Here is a 14,570-nt window from a genome sequence, read left to right as displayed (position 1 = left end):
TGAGCGTAATGATGATGGTGATGACGATGAAGATGAAGATGATGATGATGATGATGATGATGATGATAGCAATGATGATGATGTTGAAAATACAGATATTGATTATGACAATGAGAAGAATGATTGTATTGATCATGATGAATACAAGACCAATAAAGTCGTAATACCTAAAGCGTGTCTTTTATTTCCTGTAGAATCTAGTGTTAGATGCTCAAACTACTTTGAAGTCATTGTCCATGGTTTTGGTTCTTGTCCTCACGCATTATTTTCAACATCTCTTCTTTCTTGTGTACATCCTACAAGCTTTGTCTTTTTAGTGGGTCCCTCTATTGTTCGAATTTTTCTTATTTTCTTATTTACTTCTAATCACTTGAGTTTTAGGACAATGTGTAATTATTGTAAGGTGCTACAATCATTGTACATTCTTTTCATCCTTCATAGTTTTACGCATCTTATTTTCTCTTACAAAAAAAAAAAGGAATATCCATATGTTCTTGTCGAAAAATGAAATAAAAATTGAAATTGAAATTCAATTGAATTAAAGGAGAGTGTCATCTCGATTGTTTTTCCATGAGCCCTTGGAGCAGGTCGGCGTTATACAAAATTCTTGTCTATTCCCTTTGTGGAAGAGTTGTTTGTTTGTTTGTTTGTTTGTTTGTTTGTTTGTTTGTTAGTTTGTTTGTTGTTTGTTTGTTTTGGGGATATTTTTCTCTTTTCCCATTTGCTTTCAATTGTTGAATTCATTAATTTAGTGTGCAATTCAATTTTCAATGACAAATTGCTCATCTCTATGCATGTTTTTTTTGTATATCTTTTTTTGTGTGTGTAAAAGAAACACTTAGAATATACGCTTTAGATACACTTTAGGTATACCATTTCATTGCCTATTTATCACCATAGATACAATCATTGTCATTGATCAGTATTAAGCACCTGCTCAAGATGGTATATTCCTGCATTTTTTCTCAATCTATTACTATGGAAATAAGTGTATTACTGATTTCTTTAATTTCATAGTATTTGTTGTGATTATACTGTGAATTTATTACGCTTAGGTTGAATTAGACACCACATAACTTGTGTAGTATATATACATAAATAAATATATGTATATACATATAATGTATACACACCATATATGATTATGTCTGATTTTCATGGAAAATGCAAAAATAAAATCATCTGAATCTGAAACTGAAGAGTTACATTTAGGAGCAACGCCCAGCCAAGAACCACGAGACCTCCATACCAGATTTGAATGATCGAATCGTTTCGGTACACATTTTTATCTCAACGCGGAAATTTGCTAGCCTCTTTATAGCCGTATTGATACGCTGTTAAGCAACACCTCTGTCAGAGCGAAAATGAGTGTCATGCATCAATGCGATCATTGCCCTTACAGTTTGTCATTTATGGCTATTACGATATCATAATCTCCAATGTGCATGAACGCAAGATTAATATTGGGGGCATCTCCTCCATTGTGGACGGTATAAATTATGACGGTGGACATTATAATGATTATCAAAAGGTTTTTATAGCTAAGAGCTGAGCTTCCCGCTCTCTATGATGAAATCATTGCGACAAAGGAAAACAGATGTCATGCTGATTACTGCCTAGAAAAAAAAAAGAACTAAACCGAGGCAAAAAAAAAAACAACAAATCGCCGTAATGCACTCGAAATTATGCTTTTTTGATTTCTATTTTTTATTCCCCAGTGATGATGCTATCTTTTTAATGACAATCATTACTCAGAGCTGAAACCGAATAGGAGAGGATTTGTATCATGATATGATCATTATATATAGATATACATATAATATATATGCGTGCTGTGTGTGTGTGTGTGTGTGTGTGTGTGTGTGTGTGTGTGTGTGTGTGTGTGTGTGTGTGTGTGTGTGTGATGTAGTTGTGTATGTATGTATTGTATTATATGCATTTAGAATTGACCTCTGGAAAACATCTGTAGGTCTCCGTTGATTCAATCATTCTCTGTTTAGGTTATGTGCGTTGTCTTTTACTTCGTTAATTTGTGTTGCAGTTTTCTACGATAAGATGAGATTTACTTTTTTGTACATTAATCAGACCAATCGTCTCACATTTGTTTTCTTTTTCCCCATCATTCCAGACATATCACCATGTAGTTACATGCAAAGCTGTGAGTGGGGCAAAAATAATTTTTTGAGTTGAGCTTGCAATGCGGCAAAGCGCTGGGATACTCGACCCCACCCCCCCCCCCCCACCTGCCCCTCTTCGACACACCCCTTAACATTTTGTTTTTCAAATGATATCATAATAATAACATGCAGAAACACAAGACACACACACACCACAGGCACACACATACACACACACACACACACACACTTCTCTCTCTCTCTCTCTCTCTCACACACCACACACACACACACACACACGCGCATATCAAAACAACACACACAAACGCATACATATTATGAAGGCATGCCCTCTCTCTCATACATTTCCGCCTTTCAACTTCGCATAAGAGGATGATCATGTTCATCAACCGCAAGCTGACTCAAACAAGAATACGATGAAAGCTTGAATTGAAATCATTGTTATGAATGTCCTCCTTTATTTCATAGCACTCAGGTAAATACCGCTGTACACCTGTTTATTAATTTCGTCGTCGACAAGAATAATTTACATTAAATAAAGGTGATAAGCTTTCGTTCCTTCTTCTCGTAGAAATTGGAAATATTACACATCACTTTTTACACAGAAACGTTACCTTTCGCTAAAATTCATATACATCTTTAAATTCTCGTGAGGAAAGAAACAAAATTGACTAAATGATAACAAACAAATGCTTCTTTTTCATCATTTTCTAGTGATTATGTCTTGAACGATTGCTACCTTGAAAATTCTACTAAGCGGAATAACAGCACTTGAAGGACTGTATTGGATTCCGAAATAGTGTCACCCACACAATCCAGACTTCACTCTAAAATTTCTCGTGCTATGTTTCATCCGGCATTCCTGACTTGATACATTTTGGCATAACAGTATCTGTTCTACATATTGTCTTGAAAATAACTTCCATATTCAAGGCATTCCATACACAGACCATATGCATGGGTACGAATAATTTGCCGGTGGGGTGTTGAAAAAGAAAATATCAACAAATTTTGCAGATAATCTGATTAGCGGCTAGATAAATGATCGTTACATATTTTATTATATTTTGAAGAACAAATTATTAATTTTTTAATCATGTATACAGGCAAGCAATCCGGGGCTTTTCTCATGACAAAGTATCTTGTGCGCAGCTTATCGCCCTACCCCCTCTCCCCCCCCCCCCCCCCAAAAAAAAAGAAAACAAAAAATGCACGTGCGCGCACGCAAAAACGCACACGGAGGGGACGATGAAAACATAGGGAAAGAAACACAAAATGTTGGTATTTTTTTATAACATATCATTATACCAGCGATTTTGAATCTGATCGTAATCAAATCACTTTCCTTTATTAAATGGTATGCCTTTTTTTTTTACTGTAGCAACGATCACAGCGGCTACCTGCGTGCTCAGGTCTCATGCCATGACAATACAAGCGACAGAGTATACAACGTGAAGAGAGTGCCTTAAATTCCTTGTTGTCATTTCACGTTATGGACAGTTCGATTTCAATTATAAGAGGTCAGAAACAATTGAAGCAAAATATATAAAATTCAATTAGACCAATGACGGCCACCAGTTTTACATGCCTTGCCAGGTAAGATGTAATTAGAGATTGTTACTTCAGATTTATAGCTCATAGCACTTGCTTTCGCCTTCCCATTGATACCTTTTGAATATTATGATGTCCAAGGCTATGGACGGAGAAACCTAGAAATGATCAGTAGGTATTTGTGCATATTATTTTCCTTTGTGTAAATTAGTCTTCGAAATGCGGATATCTCGCCCATGAATTATGTACTAATTAGGAAAGATGTGATCAAATTGCCGTGGGGAATGACTCCCTGCGCTTACGAAAAGCCTTCTGTCGATTTATAGCGACATTGGGTAAGCTAATTACAGCTTTGTGGAATTAGACTGGTGAGCGCTATCGCCCTCACACAAACACACACACACACACACACACGTAAACGAGGGAAATTTGCGGGCGAGAAAGAGTCGAGAATGCGTCGAAGTGAGAACGAAGCATACAAGGGAAATCGACTGTTCCGCTCCACTGCGTTTCATTTTTCACGCCTGCGTAACCGTGGCGAAGTGCCCCAGCCTGGCGAGCCGGATACTTACGGAGCGCGGAGTCGGCAGAGCTCGCAGGCCGAAGGGGGGAAAAGTTGGGCTCTGCTGTCGTCCTGGCTTGGTTGGTTTTTCCCCAGCTCGTATATAGCTGCTGTCAGCGCCGGACAAACTGGTGCGGCTATCGCGCTGCGCAGCCAGGCGTGAGTGAATGAGTGGCAGTAAATTAGCCATCGAGCCTCGTCTACAACGGGCCGCACATCTTCTACACATCAGCATGTATCACAATTGCTTCTTCTCCTCCTCTTTCCCCCATACTAAAACACAATGGAAAACACACACTCGTAATTTTACTCGTCGGCTGATACACACGGAGAAGAATTCTCTATAACAGTATCTCTTTTTTTTTTCTCAAACTCATTTTCATCTCGAAGAGCAAATTTGCGGAAAGCTAATTATTCCGTGTAGGTCATTCGCAACTGATACCCTGTATCCTCCTCATCTCCTTATCATTCACGTCTTCTATTTCCCCCTCCCTCCCATATTATAGCTCAGTGGCATTCAAGCGATGATCTCACGCACTCTCCCCCCAGTATACCTCTGGCATGTTGAGCGGCAAGCATATTGTGTGCGATACACGCCCTTGTCAGTGTTTACTTTGATTATTATGATACTCCCCTTCAGTTGCAAATGTAAATAATCCTCTCACATATCTATAGACTTGCTGAGATATCTTGTAAATGTGCCCCAGAATATCATAATTCATTACGTGTTACATCAAATACCACAATTAAAAAAAAATGACGATAACGAAAATCAGTGATAAAGCAGGATATATCAATCTTTTCGTTCATTGTAACTTTTCAGATGATTAAGCTTGGGATGTAAGGGGAAGATGTAAAACGCATATGTTTCGAATCTAAGCTTATTTTTTGAATGAAGCATGTTATACTGAAGTCGAATTTCAATACCGAGATTCTGAACACTATAGATGATGATTGTGATATTTACTTTTACCAGGGTGGTGGAAGAAGCCACCTCCCTGTTTTTACTAATGACATACAGTGATGATAGCAAACATAAAAAGATAAGCATTCTCATATGTTTCTGTTACTCATGATCATTTTCATCATAATAAAGATAATAGTTATAGGAGGGCAGATAAGGTAACAATGAAGATATTCATCTCTGTGATTTCACATATGGTAAGTAATCATCCCTTCGAATTCATATACCCCCTCCCCCTCAAAAAACAAAAACATGCCCAGTCCTCTTTTAATCTTCAGACCAAGATTTATGACAAGTGTTGATCAATCATATTGATTCCCAGTGGGAAGTACATGTGAACGATCTTCACTGAAATGTTGGTGACGTCATATTAATTTTCTCTGCAAACTGATAATTCTTTATATCAGTTATTATTGTTATTAACGCATAGATCTACCTGAAACTTAAAGAGAATAATCTTTCTCAAACATGCAAGAAGTTTGGCATATTCAAGAAGAAAAACAAACATTAATTGCATGGTAAGAAATGCAGAAGTGAGGAATGTAACTCTCCAGTCTAATGGATGGTGTCACGTAATATTCTTATAAACAAAATCGATGTTATTAAAGCGTATGTAATCAAAATAGAAAGGCAGTCAAGACTCTGCGTTTACAAGGGCAATAATATATATTCGTAATAATCTACTACACATAACAGGTGATTATGAAATTGATTAAGAGGCTCCAACAATTGAGCATTATGGCTTTAAACTCATTGTTCGAAACCAGAACACAACATGAACACATAATTTATAACCTTTTCATGTTACATGTTAACGTCCTCTGTGCGTTTTCTTCTGGCTTTACTGTTGGGCTCATGAGGAGAGGAACAAAACATTTGCCACAATAATTGTCTCATAAACTAAGTCACGAGCACCTTTCTTTTTTTACGAGAGAAACAACCCTGTCAAACATTCACACATAATCTTACACTTATTTGATACATTTTTCAGTGAGAGAAAAAAACAAACAAGAATCGTTTCTACATCATAACAGGCGTTTATGACAGTATTGTCAATTATGTTCTGTTGTCATGGTGATTATTATCGTATAGATGATGTTTTTGTTCGTCATCCCATTCTTCTTCCTGTTTTTTTTTCTTTTTCTTTCTTTTTATTTTACTGGTCATTACCTTATCCAAATTTGTTAAAACTTCATATATGCACATAATATATCTTAAATGCATTTATTAATTTATTTTCATCATTCATTTATTTATCATTATGATTATTCGCTATGGATAGAAAAACGTGTTGCACTATTTTATGTGTGTGTGGGTGTGTGTTTGGGTGTGTAATAACTGCGGGAGATAGATAAAAAGATCTTGCAGTTATCACGTCCAGGTTAACATTAAATGGGATGTTTAACGACTGTGCAGTTTTCTCTGATTGCTTTGTGCTTAAAACGCAGATTGAACAAAAACGGCAACTGGTACACAGAATGCAAACGACACACTTGGGGCACAATCGGTAGACCTTTTCTCCGTGACCACGAATTCATCACCTACATCGCCTTTACTTTATGCTATCATCATCAATTTCAGTATCACGATGTTTTCAGAGCTGAACCCCCCCCCCCCCCTTCCCACCACCACCACCACCACAGATATCGCTCTCTTTCCCCTTTGAATAAGATATGGGGAACAGGGACCATTCACCGTTCGCGCAACGAAATAGATTTGCCACCATTTCGTATATCCTGGTCATTAATTACAAAAAAATGCATTTAAACTGGGCCTAAACCTGACTAATAAAAAGGTATGCGTGCACATTTACGCTGGTGATTTGCACCTGCCTAGCCATCCATTACGAGATTAAAACCATCCTTGTAAAGTAAGCCATAAAACCCCCTTTGTCCTAGAAATATCATCCAGGCTTTTTATACTTTGAGGGGGAAACCGACACATTTATGCAAGTTATGCCAAGCCCAAGAGGACCAAAAGGAAAGATATGACTTTGCTCGTAAGTCTGACTTTCCCGTAAAGTTATATAATGGGACACAACTTCTCATCATAAACCCTCCTCTTCTCTTTCTCACGTGTCCGTTCCAACGTCAGGTGTTTAATGTGTACCGGGGGAGAACCGTCCCTAGGATTCTCAATAAGTGAAACTTTCATTACCGAGTCGTTAAAGAGGTAAAGTGGATCAACGAACAGGAATGAGAACGTTGTGATTGTCGTGAAGGTATCTGCCTTTTTAAAATAAACTTTATGATAACTTGTTTGAACAATCATCTTCGTGCCTACGCATAACTTTAGTGTCACCTCCCACATTAATGCTAGCGTGGACAACTTGCTAACAACCTTGCTACAACCTTGTTACAATTCCAAAAAATAGGCTAAAGAAATAAAGGTAGAAACATTGCTTGTATAGGACTGCCGAAACTTTCAACCATGAGGTCTGCGTTCTCCTAAAGAAGTCTTTCTAAAAGTTCGTCGTCCATGTTGAGATGCCCGAGTATGGTACAGGTGTAACGGTCACACAAACAACAATAAAGAGATTGTCTTTTATACATACTATACACAAGACGATGATAAGGCGAAGGAAACATCTCCTGGGCCTACTGCTGAGACGAAAAGACGATAATCGTTATCGATCGGTTAGTTGTATTATTTGTTCTCCTCGTGTGATATTCATCCACAGCCAGCATTATCCCTTAGGCTTCACACAGAGAACTTTACACAGTGGTTCACCATCGCTTGGCACGAAAAAAAATCATGTGCTTTCATCATGTGTCATATCGAGAAAGTAAAAATATCATTCTCTTCTCTGTCACAAGTTTTGTATACATTACATCACATAATCAGTTAGGGATATAAGGCGGTTTCACCTGGGTTGGGCAGAATATTTCATGCGCTTTTGCTTTTGCCGTTGGTTGCAGAACCACACACGCACGACGTTCTTTTTCAAGTCCAATTTCTCCGCAATGGCGGCAATTTTCTCGCTCGACGGCCGTGGTTGGACGGTGAAGTACGCTTCTAGTGATCGCTTTTCAGGAGCGGCGATGCTGGTGCGTTTGCGCTTTTTGTCGCCGTTGTCAAGGATACCTGGTGAATTGCGATTTTCTCTCGCGGCTGCTTCGGCCTCTTCCAGCCAGGCGGAAAGGATGGGTTTCAGGGCTATCATATTGTTATGGCTGAGCGTCAGGCTCTCGAATCTACAGATGGTGCTCTGGCTGAGAGAACCGACGCCGGGAAGTTTGAGGTTCGCGAGAGCCTTGCCGACGTCGGCTTGCGTGACGCCGAGCTTTATCCTTCGTTGCTTGAACCGCTCGGCGAAGGCTTCCAGCTCACGCGGGTCGGTGTCCAGATCGTGCATTCCCATGCCGTGTGGCATTATCGAGTGTGCCGGGTTAAAGTGGCCGCCGGTTCCAGCCAACGGTGTGAATGATGACTGATGCGACGTTACCGCAGCCGCTGCTGCTGCCGCAGCGGCGCCCTGAACGTCGGAAAGTCCCGGTCCAGGCCCGCCAGCGGGGAGGGTCGCCGCGGCTGAGATGTCGAGAAACTCACCGTGGTCCATGCTGGGATGGTGAGGGATGCCGCGGGACACCGGCGACGACGTCGGGGCGAAGTGGGCAGGATGCATACCGCTGTTGACCGCTGCGTGGTGGTGGGAGTAGTTTGTGTCGTTTTTGATGGTCATATGTGGTTGGCTGGTCTTCACCATCGAAGACATGACATCCACAGCGGCCAGTGCTTCTGCTCGGGCGAGAAAGCTGCCGCTGTCCTCCAGGGGACCAAAGAAATTACCCTGAGCATCGACATGGAAAAGAGAGGGGAAAAAAGACAAAAACTTTTCGTTCATTTTATGTCGATACCTCGGAGGAAATGTAAAGATGCACAAAATTATTATTTTCAATATCTGAATTTTTCAATTCAATTCAAAGGTTTTATTTTCACTTCTTTCCACAGAATGTACAAAAAAGTATAGATTCGACATGCGTTTGAAGGAATGATACATAGATAGCAAAGAATAACATTTGTCAATAGTCATTACAAAATTAGGCATTTTTCATACAGACATATTTATACATTCTGCGAAAAAAAGTGGAGTAGGTACCCACTCAAAAGACTATGCTTGTACAACGTGGGCACCTCACAGGAGGGAAAAAAAGGTGAAAACTTAACTACAAGTGTGCGGGATGAATCAATAGCGTTGGCTTGTATGTGTGTGCGTGTTTGGTTTTTTTTTTTTTACACAATAATGGCGTGATCAGATTTTGATCCACAACATTTTTAGCAATGGTAAAGTGTTTTTTTTTTTTGGGGGGGGGGTGGATGGGGATGAACGTTCTTGTATTTACAATATGAAACTCAACTTTTTGTAACCAAAATAAAAAAATATATAAAAGCTGTCAGGAATAAAAAAAAAATTAAGTACAACTTCACCTGGCCATTCACAATGTACACCATTTAACTTAAAATAAGCATTAGAGTATAATGAAGTACTATAAAAAAGATGTTAGAAAAGTGTATTGTTAAGTAGCGCACACGTCGATGGATATTATTAGACCAGTCCGCCACGAATTCCAAAGAACAAATCACTAATTCATCAGACAATTGATTAATCGGTGCACAAGAGATTGCTTTTCATCTATCTTTTTATAGATACCTGTATTACGAAGACGAGAACGTTCTTTTATAGTCACTGCTGCCACCATCGTTATTTTCTTCATGATCGTCTAAATCATCATCAACAAGTTTTTGACTACCGCGATATCGAACAAGATGATACTATTGACTACTGTATCATTGCTTTTATCTTTATCTTCATTGTCATTATTCTTGTACAGAACTCTTTTAAATTTAATCAAATTCACAATAGTATTAATTCTGTAATCATTTCTATCATGTTTGTTGTCAATTTCATAATCACGATCATCGTTACATCTTTTTATAATCAATATCTTTCAAGACTATCATTTATCATCATCGCTGTCATTATTATTTTAAGTGTCATCAAAAGCAGAATTTTGAGTCATTTTATAGATAACTTTTACAGCGGTCATGGTAATAAGAGGAAATCAAAGAGAATAAATGATGAAATCAGAGCAGCAGCTGCGTGAATAATCATCTGATATTGTTTTGCAAAAGCGCCGATACTTCATTATCATTATGGTTACCAAATCGCAATATTCAAGGTTGGATGACAATTGTTGCCGCACCGACAGCCAAAGGAGGGGAAAAAAAGCAATGCACACGGCGGCGTGTAGAAAATATTGAAGGTGATCTTGAACTCATAATAACGGGTGACGGTGTGAAACATTGGCAGGATGCAGGCAATTTCAACATCATCCTCCATCTTGCAAAACGAATCTGCTAAAACGCGCCGAGATGCGGTGACAAGGCCGCTGCAACGCGCCGGGGTCAGGACTGATTTATTGGATGCTCCTCGGTAGCCGGGTATTCCTTCTTTTTTTTTTAATAAATAACATCTCTCACAGTTTTCTATCGTTCATAATCGCTTAGGATGCTCCGAGATATTCCGACTAAACCTACGGGGATGGAGAAGGCGCCAAAAGGGAAAACTAAATCAACAATTATGAGTAGTCAAGCACCGATCCGGGCGCGGGAACGGGACGACTACGAGCGAGATGACAAGAAAATATTGGAATAATGAGGGGAAACCGCTGAATTCTGATAGTACCCCATGGTATGATGACCAAATCCTTGCCTTTATTCCCCCCCCCCCCCCACCTACCCGATGAAAACTATTAGGTATAGAGGAGAGTCAGCGTATTGAATTCCACCTCGTCTGAAGAGATCGTGAATTTGTATTGGGATGAGGTGAACACGGCAGTTCACACGTACGTCTCGCTGTCATCCTTAAAAAAATAGAAATAAGTGAAAAAAAAAATCTGGACAGAAGGGGTATGGATGGCAAAATAAGGAAAAAGAAACTGAGAATCGGGGGAGGGATAGAAGGAAAGGGAGAAGAAGGGGAAAAAACGAGGAGGAAAATGTAAATATCGAGTTCTGAATTATTAACTGACGATCTAATCTATCATGTATGCGACGAAATCGGAAAGTCTGTCGTGGCAACAGGTCAGTGTATATATACGCGAAGGATAAGACGTTGGGTTTACCAGGAAAGAACAGAAAGATACGAGATTTATATTGAATATCAATTAAAATACGCCGTGTCTGTGTTTCTTTGTTATGTCTCTACCTTGAATCTTCCTCTCTCCTTTTCTCTATTGCTCTCTCTCTCTCTCAAAAGGTAGTCATTATCATATCTCATATGTCGCCAGATAAAACAATTAAGAGAAAATGACTGCAATACATCTGTCAGTACTTGCCGCTATACATTTCGCGTCACCAAGGCACGACAATTAGTGTTACACAACAGAGGAACATTAACTAGTAGTCCTAAGAGTAAGGGAATAGCACATTCAATCTACTACATGTATTATTAACCACAGAAGCCCCGAAATAAAAATCATTTCCTTGTATCAGAGGTCTGACCTCTTGTATCATAGATATGTATATATTCCATATCAATTGATTATTCCTGAAAATACGTAATAGGATGACGGCTAACATTGTTTGTTTGTGTGTTTGTTGTTCTTGCTTGGACCTGGAAGACGAGACATTCGAATACATCCGGGAAACAACTTTGCGACTCGGTATTCCTTTATAGTATCGCCTATAAGCCTCGATGTCTTGAAATGGTTCACGTCATTAGTCAAGGATTTGTTTCTTGAAATACGATATATATAATACATAATCATTTTGAACCGGGAATAAAATGATCTTGCCTCGAACCTCGTCGACAACTACGCTTGATTTGAACCGTAATCTAGTACATGATGAGAACTATTAACAGATCATTTTCAACATTTAAAAAAAAAATGAAAATTCTCTATCAAAAAGCTCTAGGAACACGTCAGTTTGTGGCCACGAAATTGAAAATGAATATCCATTTTGCTTGCTATGATATATATATATATATATATATATATATATATATATATATATAATGTGTGTGTGTGTGTATGTGTGTGTGTGTGTGTGTGTGTGTGTGTGACAACAAAGAGAATGCTATATACACAAAAGTCATCATTGTCCACTAACGTAAGTACTAGGTTAAACTTCACTCACATGTTGCCGTTGCATATTCTAAACAGGATGTTATTATTTACCATATTGCATGGGGAAAAATAAACTTTCTACACTTACGGGTGCGATGAAATATGTACCGGTAAATATAATTATCGTCTATGTTGTGGCCACAATACATCGTCATTCATAAAACAAACAAGTTGCAGAAAAGTCAATTGATACATAAAACATTGAGATCATTTGTCATTCCGACATTCGCGTGAAGAGTCACACTCAAGTGTGATAATTATTATAATTTGATTGACCCCCTGTGATTGTATGGGCTAGAATCAATGTATGACAAGCTCGTTCACGTTTTTCACGTTATTTTCACATCAAATTGTATGTTGAAAAAGAAACATTAAATAATATGCGAATATGACTTGATTTTGCAAATCTGCCTGAAAGATATAGAGAGAAGGAGGGGCTTATTTTATACCTTTTAAAGATACGGCATCGCGCTATGTGAAATCTTTACGTACTTTCACAATTTTGAAACTAAACCATCTATCTACTATGGAAACACACAATGAAATATTGTGACATTTCGTTCGAAAAGAAGAAAAAAAAATAGGGGCGGGGAAAGTCAACAGACAAATTTATTCTAAACCTTTCCGCAAGATACCAATAACCGATATCTATATTGTTTCTGCCATCCATTTTCTCGGATCCGTCACTCTGATTGATGGTCACCGACCGAGATTTCTATACCTTCCCAAGAGATATAAGGATATTTTTGTCGTATGTGTTTTATGACACTTTCTTAAAAAAAAAAATCAGTTCCTCATCTCCAGGTACTTTGTTAAGGGTGCTGAAATCATATTTGTAATGATTATCATTGTAGATGATGACAGTTGTGGTCATACTAATATTGATGATAAAATTAATGCGAGGATGCATGACTATGTCACTATTGACTAAAAAAATGTTTAAAAGAATCACAAATCCCTGACACTCATCGCGCACATTACTTAGGAAACAAACAAAGAAACAGCGTCGTGTAAAGCATGATATAAATGTTAAGTATAATGATGATGATGATGACAATGACGATAGCGATAATGATAATGATAATGATAATGATGATGATTCGAATTGTGATGAAACGAAGAGGAGGAGGAGGAGAAGACGAAGAAGATGTTAATAATGATAATATTTATAATGGCGTTGCTGGTAACAAAGGAGCCCGAAGTCTCAGGAATTACAATTGATCGAATGGTATCATTTTAAATCATCCCATGATTTGACACCGTTACTGAGTCAATGTTGTGTATCAAGGAAATATGAAATCATCGAAATGTTACAAAATACCCTAATATTACGATAATCTAAGTCATTTATGAATTATCTTCATTTACGTCTTGCACTTCCGTTTCTACCCTCGAATCGATTAGCCAGGGGTTCATGGTTGATGACATTGTGCTCAATATTAAAACATCATCTTATCATAACATCAACAGGAAGAATAGGAAGAAAACATGATACATTATAACGCCTTTGAGTGAGAATGATATCATTTGCTGAAAGTATGACAATGTGACAATAAACAGGGAAGAGGGCACTGGGGTTACAATTGGCATTAATTTTCCAGGTTTTCACTCTCACTGTGTCATTTAGGGTGAGAAACGTGACGGGCAGCCGGCTCGCGTACACCGACGACCCCGACGCAGCCTGATGACCGAAAACCAAAACTCCGCGAAGAGCATCGTCTGCCCACACAAACTGCAACATACGCGCACCAATTAAATACACAATATAACGGGCGGCTATCATCCGTGCGCCGGTTTTACATTACCTTAATTGATAATCTTGCTTGGTTGAGATTGTGTGGGCGTGCGCACGCCGATTCTTGCAACACGTTAATTGCCTCAAACTACGTGTGTATATAGCTAGCATTCGTGGCAGCGAAGCCTGACCTGTTGACGGACACCACGCCCATATGACTAGTACTAAGTATGTGATTGTAAAGTTCTATAACTTTATATTCAATTCATAAACTTTCAAAGCGCGGGCGGAAAATTTGTGGACAAATAATTACACACATAAAAGAGCCGAATAGAATTTACGGGTTGAGGGCTCAAAAATCTTGTCTTGTTCATTCGTACCATGGATTCTTTGATATGATTAATCATCGTGACTTGAGACACATGTCACAGTTATCACGTGTCATTAGATAATGTCTCATTACATTATGCTACACGCCAAGGGGGGGGGG

General features: G+C 38.6%; 1 protein-coding gene across 1 annotated transcript in view; it reads right to left on the bottom strand.

Annotated features, from left to right (window-relative positions):
* Nucleotides 1-8,078: 8,078 nt before the first annotated feature.
* Nucleotides 8,079-14,570, bottom strand: part of LOC139722232 (POU domain, class 4, transcription factor 3-like) — a 13,536-nt gene continuing 7,044 nt past the window's right edge. The window contains exon 2 of the mRNA XM_071633542.1: nucleotides 8,079-9,005. Within this exon, the coding sequence (XP_071489643.1) occupies nucleotides 8,079-9,005 (927 nt within the window). The remainder of the gene's footprint in view (nucleotides 9,006-14,570) is intronic.

Source organism: Diadema antillarum, unplaced genomic scaffold (assembly GCF_040938485.1).
Source record: "Diadema antillarum isolate AM-2024a unplaced genomic scaffold, OU_Dant_1.0 scf00000162, whole genome shotgun sequence".
Classification (NCBI taxonomy): Eukaryota; Metazoa; Echinodermata; class Echinoidea; order Diadematoida; family Diadematidae; genus Diadema; species Diadema antillarum.
The sequence above is the reverse complement of the archived record's forward strand: the minus strand, read 5'-3'. Positions and strand labels throughout refer to the sequence as shown.